Source organism: Callorhinchus milii, unplaced genomic scaffold (assembly GCF_018977255.1).
Source record: "Callorhinchus milii isolate IMCB2004 unplaced genomic scaffold, IMCB_Cmil_1.0 Scaffold19, whole genome shotgun sequence".
Classification (NCBI taxonomy): Eukaryota; Metazoa; Chordata; class Chondrichthyes; order Chimaeriformes; family Callorhinchidae; genus Callorhinchus; species Callorhinchus milii.
Genome location: NW_024704760.1, coordinates 2,340,426 through 2,362,962, shown reverse-complemented (window position 1 = coordinate 2,362,962; position 22,537 = coordinate 2,340,426). Strand labels below are relative to the sequence as shown.

Below are 22,537 nucleotides of genomic sequence, written 5' to 3'. Positions count from 1 at the left end.
TTTTGACCTTATTTACTGAAATCTTATATAGGATTAGACAAGATTGAGAATTACATTTAACATTTTCTAGAGTTACAATCGAGGGGCACCAATCAATTACAGATTTGTTCCCTAAGGTTAATTTATTATTTTAGTTTCCTGTTGCAATTAGTGTGCCCATGATTGACCGCAAAGTTACAGGATGAAAAAAGCTAATCCATACAGATAACATCCAAGGTAGAGATACACTGTACAAAAAAAATCCGCTTAGGGTAAAGATAATTATAAACTGCTTCCCTTCTGTCTTTCTAGTTTGATCACTGTCCACCTGACAGCTTCCATTTGCTATCGCAGGCAGGCAGAGAAACAACCAGTATTCATATGGGTTATTGAATTACACAAAACATTACAGCCATTCAGTCCCAACCGGTATGTACTTTTTGGGTTGCATACCATAAGGATACACCTTTGGAAAATGAAAAGATGTACTCACATTACGTTGCCTTTCTAACCTTGTAATGACCAGTTGATCTTGGGAACTGTGGTTTCCTCTATATACAATTTTAAGATGTAACATCTGTTTGTTTTCTGACCTATGTAGAAATCATAAAACCCACGGCAATACAAACATCCTATTTTCACTCAGTTGACATGATAAAGCAGTGAGCCTGAGGAATTTGGGGGGAGGGGACAGGATAATTTTGCTCAGACTTAAAATTATTTTTTTCTATTAACACACATCATTTAGTGTTCAACAAAATACTGTACAGGTCTTTATAGCAATACTTCATTACCAACAGAAATTGAAAGAAACCACATTATTACGGCCCTCTTAACTATTCTCTACTCTTTGCTTGGCTGTTGTCATTCACTGTGATGACAACTTCTGATGTCACTGAGGATCATTATCTTCTAGTCACCGAACAGCTTGGACATTGGGCTGCAAAGGAGATGTAGAAAATCCATTTAAACTGCTGTCTCTGGAAGCGAAAGTCAACATTGTAGAGATCAGGACACATTAGAGCAGCCTCGGATTCTAAGAAAACCATCACCCTCCAAACACACTTTATATACCGTGGACAGACAAACTGGGTCACTTCCCAGTAAATTACTGCATTTATATATTGAAAATAAGTTGAATAGATTTAAAATGGACAATGTTTCCCACTCTTCAGCAGCAGTTTAACTGTTAGTTAAGGTACTACATGAAGGAAACTTGGATCATTGTTGTCAAACTTGGATAGATTTCAATCACAAGATGTTTAAAACAAATTGACCAGCTAATACAATGACAGTACTGAGATTTTCACTTACATAAACCAGTAGCTGCACTGGGAAATTGGAGAAAAAACTTGGAAAGGGTTGGGTAGGAAGGGGAGGTGGGGAGCGAGGAAAGAGGAGAGGGAGGGGGGAGAATTAAAAAATGAGCAACTTACCTTCTTGTGATTTTTATGCAACTTCTTTGCACAACTAAAACATTGTCAGATAATAGAGTTTGAACTTTTTAGCAGTTGGTCAAATTTAATCTCAAGAGTGTTGGCCTTATAAGATCTGCCCTAGCTATATAGTGACAAGTGCATTATCTCTTAAGTCAGCGTTTTTTCACTCCACCCACCCCGACTTCCAAACAAGTTTTAGTTGGCAATCAAACTTATCCGAAGGCTCCTCTCGGATGCACTACTTCAGGCAGGCGCAGGAGTCTTGCTATTTTGAACGTGATAGTGACGCACATGATCTTTCAATGTGAATTACAATTAGTCTCCCAGACGTCTGGCAACATTTTTTCATGAGAATTTCCATCTAGGATTTTCCCTTTACCATCTTTGCCCAGGATTTTCCAGGTTCATTGTTACTTCAATGTGAACAAACACAAATGGCGTAATATACTGACACTGTTGGGAGGGGGGAATCTAGTAGCAAACAATTGGCTATTTTAATTGTAGTTACAATGCCAAAAGCCATGGGCCGAGAAGGTGCAGCTAAAGGCCATGTGAGCAAGTTATCCTTATTGCCTATCAATTGATCAGTATTATTAAACCTTCAATGTTCCCGTCAAATTGAGAAACCTTTTACACCCTGCATGGGGATAGTCTGTGCTATTGCCTTACTACGCTGTTCAGTCCCTGAAGACCATTTGCCACTTACATCACTTAAATTCTTCCACAAATTAAGAGCTGCTAATCAGGTTCAGTGTTCCAGCCCAAGAGCACAACAATGATAAATTAGGCTTTAAACTTATTGTACACAAGTTTCATTTTAATGTGAAAATGAAGCATGCTTCCCATACAATCTTTACAATAATTTGTTGGTTGACTTATTATACTAGAATCCCATAACACAGAATGGTTGATGCACCTCGAGTACGAGAGTCAAGCCAATTTTGAGGGGGGGGTGGAGGGGGTAAGGGAGAAGGGAATGGTTTGGGTGCATTAATTCTAATGCAATGACATTAATGGTTCTGAGATGAAGCTCATGGCAGTGGCCTCACAGTTCAGCATTAATTTTCACTAGGGCCACAATAAACATGTACACCTCTGAAAGAGATTACAGCCCTTTGGAGCTTGGATAATGAATGTTCGCTTGAGAGATTCTCTTTTAAGTAATCGTGTTTCCAGAAAATTCAACATGCGCTACCTTTAGTCTGATACAGATATTACCACTGGGGAAATATGGTTTTCTTCCAATTTCTCTGAAATGGTAGACTGTCAAATTCTGTGACTGAAAGGCAAGAGAGAGTATTGGAAGGAAATAAACCATCCTGTTGTCGACAGACACTCAGCTCTAGATTGAGATATTACTTCGGATTACTATAAAGTTACAGGTTTAAAAGAAAGAGATTCTTTCACAGAGTTACTGAGTGACCAGGAAAGATGCTTTACGCACCTGCAATCTGCAGCCAACATGCGTCAGGCCCAAAGGTGCTGACTGGATGGAGGGAAAGAGTGCACTGGAAAGCCACAATTTATACAATGAGATGGGGAGGCTACATGCTGAAGTGAGTGTGTTCACACAAAAATAAGGGCATGTTTTATAAAAGCAACTTCTAATTAATGGGGGGGGGGGAAAAAAAACTTCAATTCAGCCATAGTTTCAAGAAACTACCCCTGACTGCAGGATAAAATGCCTGGAGACAAAAGCCTTTGATTTTGTTGGTAAGGTTCAATTAGAAAGTAGGCATGTGCTCGTTACCTTAGTTTGCCTAGAGACGATCCGTTTCCCTCATCTTATCATCTTGGTTCCGTTTCAGAAATTCTCTTACTATGCAATTCCCAGGTGTGCATACAGAGGTGCATTAAGCTTTTTGGTGCAAATGAAATTTCCTGTCAAGGCAGAACTGTCCATTTTCAACACTAGTGAATTCCAGAGGACTTTTGGGACAATATCATACAAACTTATAGTGTGGACTTTTCACCTGTCCAGACCCCAAAAACCTGCAAATCATGCAACACAACTGGTCTTACCACTTTGCCAGCAAGGTGCCCTCAGAGAAAGAAAAAAAAGATTTCAGTTTGGCTACTAGTGTCAACTACTCTAACGTACAACATACAAATTAAACCAAAAGTACATTTAGTGCATAGAGATTAAAAAAAAATCTTGCATTTCCTTCTTTTGTCGGTCATAAGGAAAACCTGGGCAGCCATATTCTTTGTAAACTAAACATTATGCTCTTTTCAACCTGTAGTATCCCTTTTTTTTTGGTTGGTCTGTGGAATATAATTTTATGACCAAAGATAAATTACAAGATTCCTATTTTGCATAAGCATTCTCTGCGTTACTACAGTCATCTTTTCCTTTACACTAGGTTCTAAAGATTACAGCTGCCTTTAGAAATACATTTTGCAGCCATCTTCTCTCAGTACAGTGAAAATATGCATTAAACCAGGTGAGTGGAAATCAGAGTACCCATTTAGCATGTGTCATTTTTTTTAAAAAAAGAAAATACACAGCATATTTACGCTAACAAAAGAGATACTGCAAATTTGGGTAATTCAATATTTGCCAATGTCCCCAAAATTTCAATTGGCAAAAGGATCAGCTATACTGACTTATGCAATATTGCACTTTTATTGTTTCAGATGTTATCACATGGTAAGCTTTTCATGGCAATATTTTAGTTGACAAATGCTCAGAAAGCCCAGAGTCCACATAAATCAAAGGTGACACAGAACTAAACCCGATACCATCAAATATAAAATTCCACACTATCAAACCATTGGTGTGTACAGATTGATAATTTCTCCCTTATCCAATTCTGCCGTGCAGTACTCAAAATAATCTGCAGCACAAGTTTTGCAGCATTCACCAACTCTTCAGTCCTATAATAAACTCGGTTAAAGCTGACTTTGCTCACTGAACAGTTGATAGCTTGTGCTGGTTTTACTAAGCCTTACTTTTTTTCTCCTTGCATTTTAATCACGGAATGCTACATTCTGGCAAAATATCATTGATTTCACTGAATTAAGACATCAATGCATGGGCATAATTCCGGCTATTTCCGGAAGTATTGTGTTCATATCTATGCACAGGCATGTAGAGATCAAGGGGGTGAAGTGAGACTCAACCTTGTATCATTACTAGGATGTGTACTTGGACGAATAAACCTGATGTGGTAATATAACTGTTGTTCAGGAAAAAAGCTTCCTACACAAGTCTTCAAAACATTTAAATGATCGTACATAATATTCCATTAGGCTCTCCTCACTCTGTCACTATGAGTTAGAAACCTAACCTGGTATCCTTTTATTCCAGTTTAATTGTGTATTTGCATCACATTGATTGCCCCAAAATACTGCTACTATTGGACAGCTGCTACGAAATTACATCCTGTATCAACGAGAAAGTAGCAAATAAACTGCCTGAAATGTATTCCTCAAAACTATATTCTTAGCCATGGGTAATCATTCCCTCTTATTTAGTAAACATACAATTTCAAAAAGAGAATTTGGAAGTTTGCTGACCTGGATTGTTTGAAAGCATCCGAGCAACTTCCAGCAAATGGGTTGTAGGCTAGAACAGAATAATTATATTGCTGACTGGCTCATTAAGCCTTCAATCCAGCCAGGCACCTTGCCAGAAGACAGAACACGGTTTTGATGCTACAACCAACAGAATATCAGCAGATTTGATTTTTTTTTCTTCATTTCAATAGGAAGCTATAAGCCAGGAGGCCAACAGGAATCACAAGGAGACAAACATCCCCTCTCTCTTTCCCCGTCCCCTAACAAAAAAAAACACTTAACAATTTGCCCTAATATAGAAAATCATTGATCTGAAGACTGCTTTGGAAAGACACTAACTTGTTTTTTTTAATCAACAGTTGGGGCTGTAGGTCAGAATAACGTCACTGGCTTACTGTCACTCTCAGACTTGCGTCGAACCTCGCCAGCAGATAAATCATGTTTGAATGCCAGGTGCACGCACCACTTGCACATTGAAATTTACAAGACTTTGCTTTCTGTTTACTTCCGTGAAAAGCTGGGGAGGTAGTCAGCCATTTAGTAGTTGGGTACCCAAACCAAAAAAAAAAATGACTGGTCAAAATGTAAAGCTTATCCAACTTGTCCTTGGGATTTTACCCCTCTCCTCAACATGGCTTCAGGACTCATTTCCAGTCATCGAAAACAAGAAAAAAAGAGCAACAGAGAATAAGTGACCATATACTGGAGTCTTGTAAATTGCAAAGTGCTGGTGCATTCAAACGACTTGAATCCACTAACCATTCTCTGTTCTGTACATTCCTTTGGCTTGATAGGTTGGTCTGCTTTTAAACCTCAGATGGCATTTCATGTTTAAACGGCATAGTGCCAGGAACAACAACACCTTCCCTCCCTCCCCCCCCCCACCCCCCCCCCCCCTTTCCCTCCGAATCTACATAAAATGCTTTAGGATCTGAGGATTTCCTATCAATTTGCCAACTAAAATACACATTTTTAATTGCTTCCTGCACAAAAAGAGGAAATACAATGTGAAAAGTTGCAAGTTCAAAGGTAGGAGCTCAGGGGGGTCAGTCAGACTGAAGTCTCCAGACTGTGTAGGGGGCTTCCTGGAGCAGACGAGGCAGACTTGCTAGGGTCCGTGATGGGGAGGTTAATTCCACTGTCAACTGCATTGTTATTCTTGTTCGGTGAATGTGGTGGGCTTGGACCAACACGGTTGGAGAGTCCATTGATTTCTACATCAGTCTCGTCGATGAGCGGGATCCGACGCTCATCGTCTTCCATTCCGAATTCTGGGTGGGTCATGAAATTGTGGATGGAGCTTCGAGATTCCGGTTTCTCTATCCCTTCATACAGGGAACTACGGAACGCATTCACCACTTTGATCTGAGGGAGAGACGGGGCCAACAAAGAAGAAAACAAAAGTTAGAAAGCGATCTGATCTCAGGTCAACAACCAACCCAACGGGTCTGTTTCTGGCACACTGTGCTGTGAGAAAATGGCCATCACACATGTTGCTTATGTTAAGTGGTCAGGACTGACTGTGTGCAGTGGAAGCTGTAAAAAAAAAGACAAGATGTACCGGAAAAAGTAACTGGTGATGAATGGAGAAAAATTAAATTAGTCATTCAACATAAAAATGTTCAAAGAAAGAATCGACTTTCCTATGTTTATTATGGAGACTACTTAAAATAGCCTGACAAGTTTTTTTTTAATTAAAAAAAATGACTCGTTTCACAATAGATTCCGAGGTAATATTCCCAACATCGACAGGAAGGTGGGAACCTCTGGATGAGTCGCTACAGAGACAAAATAGCTGTTGCAAAACCCAATTTGAGAGTAAAAAATCTAGGGATTAAAAAGGAGCTCCTAAATAGCAAATGCATCAACTGAACTGAACACAAAACAAAAACCGAGATAAATTTGAAGTGTAAAATATCCCCCAAAGTGTTAAGATTGGTGAAAGAAGGTCGGGTGGGTGTGGGGGTATGGGGAGGGGAGGCAAATGAAGGCCATGACTATAAAGGTCTCAGCTATTCACATCAGGAAGTTCTCCCCATATCCTACTTCTAGCTATTAGCATTCAGGAGCCAGACATCAAGAGGTGAAGGTAACTAAGTGATCTGTTCTCCTTTCAGGAAAAAGAACAGAGTTTGGTCTAGACACCTTCCCCAGTGGACATTAAATCTGGTCAGCTGGGAGTAATGGAGTCAACATTACCATGTTTAACGATGACGTTGGGTCGTCGAACAGTTGTCTTACCATTGATATTATTGACGGGATTTACTTCCACGGTTAGATATATTTACAGATTAAATTCAGATCCTGAGCAGCCAGCAGAGAGGATCAACTGATTAAATAGAGTAGTGTGTTGCTGCCACACAATAGCAGTAAATGTTAACCCAGGAAATGTAGGGGATTAAACTGGCAGCATTCAGGCACAAACCTGAGTACAAAGTGTTTGGATTCTATAATAACCAGACTGAGCTACAATAAAGTGGGTTAGATTCGTTTCTCTTCCCTCCCCACAAAAAATCCTAGTTACTATCCCAGAGATGTGAACACTGGAATAAGGGCAAAGTTACTCTACTGAACCAAAACGCAACAGAAAAAAAGGCTAAAGTTGACTTTGCAGTTTAAATATAAATTGTAAGTAGAAAGAAAACCAAATGAATATAGTCTACCTATTCAAAGTATACAAGGGAACTAGTAGCACAATGGAATCACGATGCATAACAACCATTATCTTTCCTCATGCCAGCGTTTGAAATCACTTTTTGGAATGGTGGGGTAATGTTTTTTCCCGGTAAGAGCAGGACAAGCTGAACACCATGGTAAACAAGCTCACAATCAGCAAACACAGACATGCAGTGCAACAGATAAAAGACAACATCTGGAAACATTTGAGAACAAGGCCCAATACTCCATTCGGTGGAACCTTTAAAGGAAGGCCAATGGCTGCAAGCTTGCTATACAAAAGCAAACCTGGTTTCACCCGGAGACGTCATCCCATACAACAAAGTGCAGCGTGGTTCATCATGCACCAATGACACATTGGCTTTGACGCTTTCAGAAGCTTTCTCCTTTCAGTACATTGTGCCAAGAACCTGGATCAGACTAATGTAAAATTCTGCAAACTAAGCATCGGTGGATTAGGAAGAAATGCACTTTTAAACGACTTTCAACATTTCGATCACAGGATGTTTATGTCAATTGGTTGTCACCTTTGATACCTTGAAGCAAAAAAACCCCCTCATCTAAATTCATGAGTCAGCACCGGCCAAATTCCCTCTCAGTGATGGGGGAATTGCCAGCTGCATCCGTTCCAACGCAAACTCAAGCCAAATGAGACAAGGTGAGTGCGGGAGTGAGAGTGGCAGGAGCACAGGATTATCGCACGTAGTGCTGAGTGTCATTGTATTTGGGATATCTGACTTTTAATACCCATTAATTGTGCTGCAATGTTGATGCTTCAGTCCCCATCTGTTAGGGGAAAACATTTTAAAATAGAGGTTCTAGATACAATAGGATTTAATGGAGAATAATTATTGGTCCCACTGCTCATTTTCCAACTAAGGCGTAGATTAGCTCTATGGTACATTCACTTATCAAGGCACAGAAATGGCAAAAACATTCCAACTGGACATCATGGAAAAACACTTCTGCTTTTTTTCCTTACGTTGAAATCAAAGCTGTGTAACCAGAATTAAAAGATGTTGACAGAAGTCACATAATTTTAAGGTTGAAGCAAGGAGCCCTTTCAGCCCATCGATCCAACAGTGGCTGGTATTAGCTCCTTAGTATTGAATTCTGACCAGAATGTTGCAGGTTTGACCTCCCAGTTAGAATAGAATCTGAGATTTTACTCTAACCTCAATCCCGATTTCCCCTGTCTTCTATAAACGATTGATATCAGCAAGTGAAAGAAGCCAATACAGCACAATGAGTTTGGCCATTGGTTAATTAACCCACTGCTCAGAGCCGGACAGGACAATGGTACATTGTAATAAAACCACAAATGGAGCAAATCCCAGGAGCAAAGTCTAATTTATGACAATAGTGGACCATTAGTAATCTGTCCCCATATGGCATTAGTACATATGCCTTGAATGATAATTATTGATCTGCTAATGCACTTTTACAGCCAGTCATCAGCTATGCCTTTAGTCAATTTGTTTTACTTGTTTTCAGAACAACTGTGTCTATATGACAAGGATTTCAAGCAGATTCAGCCTATTATTGTGAAATCCTTACTGATGCCTCACCCCAGACACTCAGGTTAACATTTCTCCAAAGGAAAGACAATCTGACTTTCCCTTTTCTGTGGAAACTAATCCCTCTTCCCAAACCTAATTTTAACCCTGGTATTGCATCAATATTGCATCAATGCTACCCTAGATGAACTCAAAGCCATTGTATTAATCAATACTTGCTTTGGGATGACCTTAATGACGTGATAAGGTGCTATATCAAATGCAGGGATTATTATTATCTCCCGATGTGAAAGAAGCTATATAAATATAAACTGCATTGCACTGTATAAAACAAGCTCTTACCGAATTGCTAATTATTCTGGTTACAGCAAATGCTTATGGACATCACTAGAACGTGGATATCTTCTGACCCAGAAAATCTTATGGTGGAAACCCCCTTAAACGCCCCAGAACACTCAAGTTGGCCTCGTTCAAATTGGACTTATTGTCACACTAAAATAAGCCTGTGAAGTTCACACAATAAGGATGACTTCAAATGGAAAAAAAAAACAATTCACAAAAAGAAATCGCAGAGATTCAACATTGCTTTAGAATTCCAATCACTCGAGATTTCAATAGAGGATCTTCAAATCCAGAAAACACTCTCAGGCAGAGTTTCTATCTTGCAGTTTGACTGCTTCAAAGCCGAGCAGCCTAAATGATCAAATAAAGTCGCCCACACACACACAGCCATGAGATGAATCACCAATTAATCTCATCTTCAATCTCTCCTGCCCCAGCCCACCTTGGAAATGTGTTGGTGCTTCTTGTCATTGCTAAGAACCGTCCTTCTAATTGCTGACCTACTGCATTGACTCCTTCACCTTAAGATCATGGAAGAGGGCAAACAAAAGGTAAGAACTATCATCCCTTCGAAAATCCACACAACACAACAGCCCCCAAAGCAATGCTGGCTGCTTAAAAGCAGGTGATATAAAAACCCAACAAGGAACGTCTTCCACAGAAAAACAACTACACACACAGTAGCTAAAAGACAACAAAAAAACCTTCACGAACAGACACGTCTTCTGCTGCAAAGGAAAGCTGTTTACCTGGAAAGAGCCAGGCTTCCAGTAATTAAAGGTCACCGATTAGGAAGACGGTGGCTGCATTTGTACAACAGTATCATTGAATTACTTGCGAGATACTGAAGAGTGAGTCCCCCCCCCCCACACACTTTTGTGTTAAAAGGCAAAACAACTGAAAATGGCAACAGTCAACTCCCACGTTAACAGGTTTTGCACGAGGTTCCAGCAATGCAGATATTGTCTATTTTGTCTATTATACTTCATCCTCAAGAAAGGCACTTCACTGTATCCAGTGCTGCTTCTCATTCTCCACAATGAACCTTACCTGTAGAACGACCTCTATAATAAACACCATTTAAGATAGTTGCGGCCTGCGTGTGGCCATGAAACAAATTTCATTTGGTTCTGCAAAATGCATTGATCAGCATCAATCCCCCAAAAATCACTTCCACCAGAAAAAGTTGTCCACACTTACTTACTAAAGTCCAGCTTTATGACGTAAAGAATGTGTGCCAATCAATACATGGTCCGAACGTTATTTATGCCTTTGAAGTCCCAATGCTTCCTGCGTCAGCGTCGGGCGCTTGTTGGCGAGAGGCTCAAGAGTTCTACCAGAAAGGTTACTGTACAGCCCCTCAAGTCATGCAGTGAAGCTCACTGCAATCCAAACACCTGTAACCTCTTGGTTTTGCACACAAGCGTTTACACCGCAGACTCAAGCTTGGATTAAGGGTCTATTCTATTGGGCGTACCAGAGGTGCAAAGATTATTTGAAAAAAATTTCAATCAACATATCATATGCATTGATTATCGACAGAGCAATACAAAGTTTGTTTAAGGGGAGTGGGAGAGGCGGGGTCTTTTTGGGGATGTCACTATAATAAAGGCAGCAAGTCAACACTATTCAGACACAGGAAAATGGGACTTTGCAAGGGATAATAATTCTATAGAGATGTAAGGGGGATGGGGGGGGCGGTCACAGTACTTTTTATTTCCTGGAACGAAGAGTTTAATTAGCGGTCTGAATTGATTCCAGTGTAAAAAGTAAAGAGGTAAAAAAAAAGGCACAACCACAACACGGTAGAATGGATCCAGATCCAACCTCTGATTTGCTAAGCCCTTCACAAGAACGAAGTTGGATTAGTGTTCAGAGACTACGTACAACTACAACACACTACGGAGAGAAAACGTCATGTCAAGAGCTCTGCATTGTGTCAGCCCTGCGGGGTCATATGGCGCGCTGTACTGTGGAAGGTTTTTCTTTCCTGCCTTTCATTTCCCCCCGATCCCCCCCACCCCCCATATAAATTTGCTAGTCCTTAAGATGCACATGGACAAAATCACAACAACCGCAATTATGCTTTCAGCTCCTTGGGACGTCCTCATACAAATGTCATTTGTTTGTTGTTGCTGCCTCCACTGCTGGCAGCAGGGAATTGTGAACCAACGCCTGGGTCAAACTGCATAAGATACAGAATGAAAGTGGGGATGGCAGTACAGGTGAACTAGGATCAACGGGTTCATTGATCCAGTCATTTTAGAAGGACCTTCTACAGCGCACTTCCATTTCCAAAACTGATGCCCAACTCAAATCAATTATTAATCTCTATTGATCTGATCAGTGGTCAAAAATACACCACTCACCTAGAACCACAGTTAAGATAAAGCGGTCACGATCTAACGGCGTGAAGCTGATAACTGCAACCCACCACCTCTACGCAATATGATTACGTGTCCGAAATCTCTTCAGGTATTTAGCAAGGCTGACAATGGTACAGCCACCGAGTCAAACTCAAATAGTCAAATGACCTCTGTCTTTCAGAACTATTGCAGTAAAACAGTCGGGGGGGGGGGGGTGGTGGGGGGGGAAAAAAGGTCACGTTACATTTGCCTCAATCTGATTCACGCATCTGAATTACATTTGGTTTATCCGCCAGCGAGCGATCAAGTAAAACTGAAAAGATTATTGGTCCGAGAGAACAGTTTTAAAATGGACAATAGTCGTTGCACCCTGCAAGCGGTTTGTTTGGTTTTTTGGTTTTGTTTTATGTTTTTTTTTAACAAAAAACTGCACCTTTTTTTTTGTGTTTAGGAATCGCCTGGAAAAAAAACAACACGTCATTCCTGTGAGAAAAAGAAAACATTTAGATGCAGCAACCTTCGAAATAAAAAAAAGTACAGAACAAAAACAGGCTGAGATGAGAGAACATTCAGGAAACTAAAAAGGGGGGATAAAAAAGGATAGTAAAGTTATATAAGTGCATGGGACGGAGATGAATTAATTTCATGCAGTTTTTAAGAAACCGTCACTCACGCCCCACAGCAGTAGTAGCAGGAGTAGTAGGAGTAGTATTGCCAGTAGAAAGCACTACATGTGTTGGGGTAGAAAGAGTTTTTACATCGTGGTGCTGGCTGACTATGGAGGGCTGTCGCCTCAGCGCTCCCTGCAGGGAAGGTCCGCCCTGGAATGTGTTCACTACGCCCATCTGCAAAGAATCAGAGAGTAAGACAGCTTTGCTCCACATTGATGAGAGAGCGAGAGAAAAACGAGAGAGAGAGAGAGAGAGGGAGGGAGGGAGGGTGGGTGGGTGGGTGGGTGGGATGGAAGGAGGGAACCATACACACGTCCACACTCGTGTAAGACAACGAATGAGAGCATGCAAGAGAAGGAAACAGAAATCACAGAGAGAGAGAAAGAGAGAGCCAGGAAAAAGTTTTTTTCTTAAAACGACCTGGTTTCAATGGACGAGATCAAGCACCCCACAACAACAATAAAGAGGGTGGTGAAGGTGGGGTGGAGGGGGTTAGAGGGAGCGGGGAAAGGCACTATGAAATGTGTAGGACAGTCAGTTCAAGAGAGAAAAATAGAAGAATTCCTGAAGCAGAAGGTTATTTTCAGACTAGGTCAACACAAAATCGTGGACGCAACTAAGAAAGATGGTACAACTCTACCAGTGCTGCACGTTACCTAGACCAGGGGGGCAGTTTAGGTATATATATATATATTTTTTTTTGAAGACATTTGGAAGAAGGAGGAGTAGCAACGGCGAGCTTTGTAGATCTAGTTCGTCCAGCTCTTTCGACATCCGTGGCTGTGGAGGGCTGTGGGATTGTCAGCATACCTGAGTCTGGATTCTATTCAGACCTCTGAACCAGAGGATCTGCCCTCGTCGCAGCTCCATCTCCGCGTGGTCGATTTCGTCGATGTCCTCCATGAACTCCGCCTCGGGGATGTCGTCCTTAGTTGTTCCGTGCCCGGCTTCCTTCAGGAACTTCAGCCGGCTCGTTGGAACCGAGGAAATGAACTGAGGAGGCAATCCGGGAGCGTTATTCACAGTTTGCTTCACTTGAACATTTCAGCAACATTTAGGAGGTCGTCCTAACACCCAAGGCAGCCACCCACCGCCCCCTCACCACACACGCGCGCTAACCAGACCCACAGTCCTATTGACCTCCAAAAAGTTGGGAGATTAAGAACCGGGGGCTGCTGCGTCTTCAACTTGAACAGGAATGCGAGAGTTTCCTGCAGATCATGAACCGGGCCATTTGACCCACACGCGCTTGTCGAGTGCCTTACAGCCGCGGAGGAGACAATGAACAGACAGAGGCTTACCTGGCCCCAGAGAAGTTCTCCCACCCCAATGAAGACACACCAGAGCCAGTGGGTAAGAGACAGTCCGGAGCAACTAAACGGCTTCCCTCCAAACTCCACAATGACGATCTGCAGACATGAGGCAAGAGTTATAATAACTTCTATTTTTTTGGGGGGGGACGACACACGGCAACTTTATTCCAATGTCGAACGTTATATTTGTGCACGACCATTTATCTGAAATCGCACCCTTAAAAGTACAGGTGCAAGTTTAGTTAAGTTCTACCGCGTGGATTTTTTTTTAACCCCTATCTCAGTACTAGATTACTGTCCGTAAACAGGGAGATTATAACACTTGACCCACACACACTTGTCAAATCCCAGCGTGTCAAAAATCAGTTTTTAATGCGCCTTATAAACGTTTAAACCAAACTATTTCCTTTGATAATAATCCTTGTATTTCTTTCTCTGGCACGCACCAAACTATCATGGCCTCCGGTTCAATTTGACCAACTTAAATGTAGTCCGTCAAAAAACTTGCGTCAGTCAGTCAGTCATTCATCCAGCCAGCCCAGTCTATTAAAATCCAGGTCACCACAACAAGTAAATTAACTGTGAATAGAATCCGCGGCTGAAACTTGACCCTGACGTCTGTTTAGTTAACATTAGAATGCAGAACAATTGATGCCTCCTTGCTTCGCAGACACCGAGATGGTGCTGGTCATTAAAATTTCAAGCCAACAATACTCTACGAACAGATGTTAACAGCTTTGTGTCGTGCGAGTATTTCTCTAAAGGCGCTTTACAGTATAGCAGTTACTATCGGGGGATTTCAGGGATTTCTCCTCAGCTCCTGTTAAATTAATCCTGCGACCCAAAGCCCCAAAAGGTAGGGTGCGGGTCTTAGCTGGATACGCTCGCTGCCAATGGCAAGCTTCAATTGTGTGTTTTTTGCTGGTTACATTAAAAAAAATTGTTTTTTGAACCCCCCGCCCCGAACCCATCACCCCCCTACCTCCCCTCCCCCCCAAAAACAAGAACAAGGGAAGGGGCATAATCTTAAAATTAGAGCCAAGCCATTTAGGAGTGAAATCAGGAGCCAGTTTTTCACCCAAAGGATAGTGCAAATCCAGAACTCTCCCCCTCCTCAAAAGGGCTGTGGATTATGTCTGGATCCATTCACATTTTCAAGGCCAAGGTGGGTAGATGTTTGTTTGGTCGGGGGATCAAGGGATAAGGGACAAGGAAAGCCGGGGTAATTGGAGCTGAGGTACAGATCACCCATAATCTTATAGAATGGTGGGACAGGCTCGAGGGGCTGAATGGCCTCCTGCGGTTCCTATGTTCCCTATATTACGTGTCCCCCTTCCGCCCCCCCCACACACACACACCTGAATTAAGAAAGTCCCAATGACGATGCTGCAAAAGATGGGGTTCTTGTAGATGCCTTCAAACACGTTGCGTTCGCCATGGATTTTGCGGGCGTTGATCTCGTTGAACAGCTGCATCATGACGAAGGTGTTGAAGACGATGGTGTAGTGCTCGGAGGGGGGAGAGTGCAGGGGTGCGTCTCTACCGCTGTCTATGTCGAAAATGCTCTCACCTGGAAAGACGAGTTGGGCAAAGGTTAGCGGTGAAACATCTCGCGCCTCTGCCGAGATCCCTCCATTTGCCCGTGCGCAATCGGCTGCCGCGTGTCGCCCGTAAAATGCAGTCAATTATCTTTGCAGCGTATCCCGCGAAGCGCTTTGAGACGCCCTCAAGGACGTGATGGGGCGTTGTATCGAATGCGAGGATTATTATGATTAGTATTTTTAGCCAACTGCTTTTGCCTGAAGGCGGTGTTGTACCAGGAACGTTCAACATGTTTAATTTACTGAGAACACAGTGTTATGCGCACAAATCGAAAGGCCAACATAAATATTGCAGAGCCGTGCATAAAAATTTTAAAACAATGACAACTTGGATTGAAATAAGGGCAACAAACGAGTGCAAAATATGGGCAGCTCGCCTGGGAAAACAGTTATTTGTACTCCCATAAAACATCAGAGGAAACCACCATTAAATTATATGTACTCATAACAACCAAACTCGGAGGAGGGGGATGTGGGGGCGTGTGGGGGGGACAAGGATGGAAGAAGGAAGAAGAGATTACAATCTTAAGCATGAGTGAATTTTACCTTCTGAATGATTTCATTCGCTTACAAATACAGTCACTACACTTTACGGTAAATCGTGTGAAGCGGTTAAGCGTGAAACTCGTTGAGACGTCTCAAAGCGCTTGACAGAATATGCTGTAACTCACTACTTGACTGTAATTTAATATGTGTATTTGCACACGACACTGGGAAGCTATGGTTTCCCCCCGCCCACCCCCCACCCGATTCGCGCACACTGCCTCGTCTCCAGGCTGACTTGCCAACAGAGTTTGGAAACTGGGCACAAGACTCGCCGACGGGGCTCCACAGACCTGCGAAGAGAAGCGTGAAGATGATGGTGAGCTGGTAGACCGCGTGCCCGAGGATGTTCTTCATCATGGTCCTCGAGATCAGCGGCTTGTTCCTGCCGTACGGCCGACGGAGCAGCAGGCTCTCGGTGGGGGGCTCGGTGGCCAGAGCCAGGGAGGCGAACGTGTCCATGATCAGGTTTACCCACAGCATCTGAACCGCTTTGAGCGGAGAGTCCTAGTTTGAGGAGGGAGGGGTGGAGGAGGAGGGGGGGTGCGGGGGAGGAAAGAGGAGAAGGGACAAGAGAGAAGAATAAAATGGAGATCGTTCAGTCAAGTTCTATTCAAACCACAGATCAAGATTTTAACTCCAATCCTCCAAAAATCAAGCTTCACAACCATCTCCTTATGTTCCAAGTGATTTATTAGGTGCAGGTTGGCAGAAGCCGAGGCTTAGGGGGACCCCAGAGTGCGTGTTGCTGGTAACTCCTGGAGTCTAACCAGCTAAAACCACATAGCTTGCCATCGATAGCATTGGCGGGCAAACTTTCCCGCTGCTCGTCCAGCTAAGGACCCACCCAACCTGTCAGGGCTTTGGCTGGCAGGGTTGACAGGAGCTGAGTGGACCGAGTGGACCTCTCTGCCACGTAAGGACACGAACGCAGGGACGAGACGACTCCTTACCTGGGTGATGCAAGCACCGGTGAAAGCGACAATGACAGCTACCACGTTTACAGTCAACTGGAACTGCAGGAACTTAGAGATGCTGTCATACACATTGCGGCCCCACATCACAGCCTTGACGATGCTGGAGAAGTTATCGTCGGTCAGGATAATATCCGAGGCCTCCTTCGCCACGTCGGTCCCAGCGATCCCCTGCAAAACAGACAGACAAGTCAAGACAAGGACAAGGGTCAGAACTCGCTCCTTGTAGACACTGCCACGAGTGGCCTGTAGTTCTTCACATTTGCTATCATAGGAAGCATCAAAACCGGCAGTAAACGGAAGGTAAAATGTAAGACGGCCAACGGCAGATTTAGCGGAGAGTTCCAGGAGAAACGTTTTTACTCAAAAGTGCGTGCGACTCACTACTGGAAGCTGTGGTTGAAGTAAAAAGTGTTTAAAGAGGAAATTTGACGCATTCACGAGGGAGAAGGGAATAGAGGGGGTAAAGGAGAGGGAATAGGAGAGGTTGAGTCTCGTGTGGAGCGTAAACATCGGCTCGGACTGGCTTGAATAGCCCCTCGCCGAGCCATAACAAAATAATAATATTTTTGATATTCTTATTTAATTCTATGGGAAACAGAGCGTGTGCCGGGTGGAACCTCAGTCAGTAGAACCTCAGTAAGTAGACTTAACGGTCCCTAATCAATGACTTTCTGTAGCTACATGCAAGTTCTCTGAGGTGACTGAGGCAAAGTTAGGCATATTGAAGAGTGGAGGAGAGTATAAATAGGCGATGGTGTAAATGGGAATAAATGAATGGGAATGGAGCACTGTATCAACATGGTGTCTCGGGGGCGAGAGACAAACACCGGGACAGACTTGGAAATGTCCCGTTTCTGTGCTGCGATGGTTTTCAAGGAAACCTCAAAGTGAAGTACCGATTAAGAAGTTCCAATTCCCTCCCAGAAACAGTTCAGAAGGAAAATCGGTCCCCATCACTTGGTCAAGTCCAAACAGAAGCGGAAAGCACACCGAGGGCAATATGTGCAATTACCACGAGAGGGCACTGCCCACCGAGAGCTGATCAACCCGGTCTCAGCACCAAGTCCTGTTTGAGCTGCACCGAAGCTGTGGTTATTAATGTTGTGATCCCCTGAAATGCTGCAGTGCCCTGCGCACCACAGGGTGGGGTAGGGAGCTGCCGCAGCAGTAGGGCTCCGCAGCCTGTTTACGTCGGCTGGGAGAGAAGCCGTCGGTTTAAAAACTCTTCTCTTCTCCAGGCGTTCGGTAGACCCGTCGTCGGTGAAGCGCGCCGAGGCACCGGTCCCGCGCGGAGGGCGCTCGGTGAACGCGAGCAAGCACGTTGGAAGTTGCGCACGGTTACCACGGCACTTTCCAGGAGACGCTTAGAATATGCGTTAACACCTTTTCAGTTGCACATCTCAGAACCGCCGTTGGCTCGAGGCGAGGGGAGAGAACCCTTCAGCCGGTTAATCCGACAGTGCTCCCTTCCTCTCCTCTCTCCTCTCGAGCGGCTGTGCTGTCGAGTGCAGAAGCCTGAGAGCAAACGACCCGAAGACATACGTGTGGGGGGGACAAATAGTGGACGACAGGACATTGCGAGGCACCGTATCCATCAGCAGAGGTGTCAGGCTGGTTTAGTTGTCGGTACTCTCGCCTCAGACAGACAGACGGCTGACTGTACGACGTCGAGACAACAACAACAAGATTTCATTTATAGAGTGCCTTTCACGTCGGGAGGACGCCCCAAGGCGCTTGGCAGTTGGGTCAGGACCTGAGCAGTGGGGAAATGGTCAGGGTGAGGGGAGGGAAGGGAGGGAGCGAGGAGGGGGTAGAAAGTCGAGAGGGGAGCTGAAGGCACGGTCAAAGAGAAAGGTCTTGAGACCGGCCTTGAAGGAGGAAAGGGAGGAGGCGGCGAAGGCACCGGGGATGGAGTTCCAGAGCCTCGGGGCTGAGAGGCTGAAGGGTCGGCCACCGATGGTAGGGCGGTTGGGGCGGGGGATGTGGAGCAGACCGGAGCCAGAGGAACGGAGGGTACGGGCGGGTAAGTAGGGGGATAGTAGGTTGGAGAGGTAGGAGGGAGCGAGGCCGTGAATGGCCTTGTAGGTGAGGATGAGGATCTTGAATTCGAGAGAACACCCATAGTTAAAAGAGTCACTGCTGTGTGTGGGTCACGGCTGCACACACTGTCACATTTGCCCATAAATACCCAGTCACTACACCTCACAGTAAAGTCACAGTAAAGCGCTTTCAGATGTCTCGACACAAACGCGGGTTACGGCAGGCGTCAACAAGGGGTCAACGACCGGTTAGGAAATACCAGCTAAATCCTGAAACGCTGGTGTGATCTTCAGTTAAGACAAAAGTCCTTTAGGACATCGTTTGGCTCACTGATCAGCCTCGGGTATTTAACATCTCTGATGTGTGCACCCAGGAGTAATAAGTGTGTAATTGGTTGCTATTTTTGAGGTTTGACCTGCGCAAGAAACTGTGCGCAACACGTAATGAAGTCACAACACACACATTACACACAGCTTGGGGGGGGGGGGGTTTAACTTCGTATTCGACCAGTGAAGCGAGCTTGGTTTGTGTCCCGAAAGCCCCATCCGTCCACCCCCTCCCCAAAACCTTCCCACCACTCCCAGTTGGTGCTCGTTGCAAGACTACAAACATATGTCGGAATCTCGAAAGAAATTAGATATCTCGTTAGCAGAGATGCCTGAGCTTTGAGCGGTTAAGAAACTCGATTAGCCACACCGATAAATCATTTCACTACTATTTCTACCTTCGCTCTGCCGACAGCTAAAACAAGCCGAAATCTTCAAGGAATTCCTTTTTGGCTCAATGCTTCCTATATATATTATGTATATATACACATATAATCTTTATTGGGAGGCAAATCACCATATGATGTGTTTCTTTCCTGTCGCCCCCCCCCCCACTCCCCCGTTTATCGAAGCTGTTGAATAAACATTTAGTCTGTAATCCTCGCAGGAGTTTGTCTGGATTAATTTTTTTGGTTTGGGATTGGACATTTTAAAACAGTATTCACATAAACTCCGATTAAAACGTTTATGACCCCAGAGTGCTGGATCTCTGCGCAATGTCAAATGCGACTGACTGACTGACGGGTATCCGTGGCTTTTGGATCGGGTTAGCAGGGCATTACTCTCAGGATAAAGAGGACTACAAAGCACTTGCCACTTTCATAAATAATCCTCGCATTCGATACAGCACCCATCAAAGGTCAAAAACGACTCCGAGTGCTTCACAGGTAATTGCTGTAAAGGATAGCGACTATTTATAGGCCAAACAGGAGTCAATTTGGGGAGAGCAAATCCCAGAATAACCACAAAGTGAATGACCCTGTTTTATTTGTGGGGTTTGTTGGTGATGCCACCGAGAGAAACTCTCGTTTTCCTTTTGAATTGCACGTCGAGGTCTTGAGGGACAATCCTGAACAGACCGACAATCATGGGGGGGGGGGGTGGGGGGCGTTTGGGGGGGTGGGGGGGGAGGAGAGTGTATGCTGGAGTCAGAAGAGCGGAGGCACTCAGGCGCTAGTAAGAACAGGCAACATAAAAGGGAGGGAAAGAGAGAGACACACACACACACGCACACGCTGAGCATCTCCGAGCCAAGCAGAGGCATTCTGAATTCTGATCATATCTCACTGGGCACTGATGTCTGAAAAGGACATTTAGGGATAAATTGAAGGCGAACAGTGAAACTAGTCATAACAATCTTCACTAGAACCGGCGAGACTAAACAGGAAAGTTCCTTGAACGCCCTTGGGTTAATCTTCAACCTGTCGGGTGATCAGGCCAGGTGGGAGACTCTTTGATGCAAAAGAGGGAAGAACGAAAAGGAGTATAATAATATTAAATGCCATTAATTTAGCATCAATCGATCAATTAATTAATTAATTAATTAAACAAACACCACCACACAACACCTGTTGGGGTCATTTCTGACTTCCGCACCAAACTCCTTGCGGGTAATTCAAGTTCATCTGACAAACTTTTGCCTGGTGACGAGGACCACAGCGACAAAGGACGAAATGGAAGTCAACGATATAAAAGCGGAAACTATTTCATAAAAGCCCGGATCGATTTCAACTTTGCTTCAAAGCCATTTATAAATAATTCTGTCTATCGTCATCACAGGTTTCTCTGAACGTTTTAAAGACTGGCCGGTGGGGGATGGAGGGAGGGGAAGGGGGCGAGGGGGACAACTAATGCAACACGGTCTAGATACAAGGTGAAGTTACACTTCAGCGTGTTCTGAAGAAAACCTCCTGATGGGGCTCAAGATCTCAAGCATTTTGCAATGTCCTGATGTGAGGGGCGCTGCTCAAGTGCAAATTAAATACACTCACACACACAGTCACAGTCACTACACTTCACAATAAAGCCAGAGGAGCGCTTTGAGACGTCTCAACGACGCGATAAGGCGCTGTATCAAAGGCGAGGATTAGGATCATTATTATTTTTATAATAAATTCTCTACTGCTTGTATTATTGGTGAGCTTCCAAAACCAAGGACAAGGGCATTGAGTAACAGCGGTTGTTATTTTAGGGAGAGACATGACAGAGTGACCCCAGTCCTGACCGCAACAGTGTCCAGGATCATGATCTAGAACACTCGCGTTTATAGTCACTAAAGGCAGGTTTACTGCGGTTCTTCGTGTGTTCACTTGTAACACTACATTACGACACTGAACTCTGGAACGCTCTCCCTCAATCCCTCCGCCTTGCCCCCTCTCCCCCATTAAGCGCTCTGAGACGCTATCCTGCGTGGAAGACGCTATATAAGTGCAAGTTGTTGTGCATAGATAAAAACTGATGGTGGAGGCGTGGGGGGTGGGTGGAGAGAGAGAGAGAGAGAGAGCGAGAGAGAAAAAAGCTGTTGCAAACTATAAACTTGCCTACAGATGTGGAGCAAAAGCAGAAGCCAAAGTCAAAAGGGGGGGGAAAAAAACCGAAGCAGGGATTAAAAGCAAATTACAGAGAATTGTAAACGAACAGCATATCATTTCGGAAGAGCGTTTATAATTAGAATCGCTGTTTACTGGAACGTCGGAGGTAAAGCAAGCTTCAGTCAATAGTCTCACCACAGTCACTCAATGATTCAGGTCACGCAGAAGCAAATAAAAGAAAAATCGAGAGACTGTAAATTAAATGGCGGGGACAGTGTTTGCAACAGGAGCGAGGGAGGAGGGAACGAAGGGTAAAAATCGATGGTTTCAGTCACGATCGATTGGCCTTGAGAACAAGCGAGAAAGAAAAAGCAACGGCTAACTTCGCAAGTGGATCCGGCAGGAAACAGAAGCCCAATCCGTTAAGTCAGGGCAAATGTCAACGAGGCAAATGTGCTCAGGAAAGGAACACTTCACGATTCTTTCGAATACTCAAATTAAAGGCAGATTTCTTTCAAGGAAATAATATTTTGGGGGATACCGGTATAGCAGTGGACACGTGCAAGTGACTGCCTGGAAGGTGAACTGGATGGACCTTGGTCCTCTTTTCGACCAGCGTTTCGTACGTCCCTAACAAAACCGAAGTCCCCTTTTGGCCGCAGCCAACGAGCCACTCAGGGGCTGCAAAGGAAAGCGT

General features: G+C 44.1%; 1 protein-coding gene across 5 annotated transcripts in view; it reads right to left on the bottom strand.

Moving 5' to 3' along the window:
• Positions 1–5,842: 5,842 nt before the first annotated feature.
• The window catches only part of LOC103182465 (plasma membrane calcium-transporting ATPase 1), a 54,794-nt gene continuing 38,099 nt past the window's right edge, over positions 5,843–22,537 (bottom strand). For 2 of the 5 annotated variants that reach the window (XM_007899496.2, XM_007899497.2), the window contains 7 exons: positions 16,920–17,111; positions 16,260–16,473; positions 15,181–15,392; positions 13,811–13,918; positions 13,320–13,502; positions 12,597–12,683; positions 5,843–6,302 (listed from right to left, as the gene is read on the bottom strand). In XM_007899496.2, coding sequence (XP_007897687.1) covers positions 5,988–6,302; positions 12,597–12,683; positions 13,320–13,502; positions 13,811–13,918; positions 15,181–15,392; positions 16,260–16,473; positions 16,920–17,111 — 1,311 coding nt within the window. In that variant the 3' untranslated portion in view covers positions 5,843–5,987. Of the gene's footprint in view, positions 6,303–12,511; positions 12,684–13,319; positions 13,503–13,810; positions 13,919–15,180; positions 15,393–16,259; positions 16,474–16,919; positions 17,112–22,537 lie in introns of all 5 variants that reach the window. The other 3 variants (XM_007899498.2, XM_007899499.2, XM_007899500.2) reach the window with 2 other exon arrangements.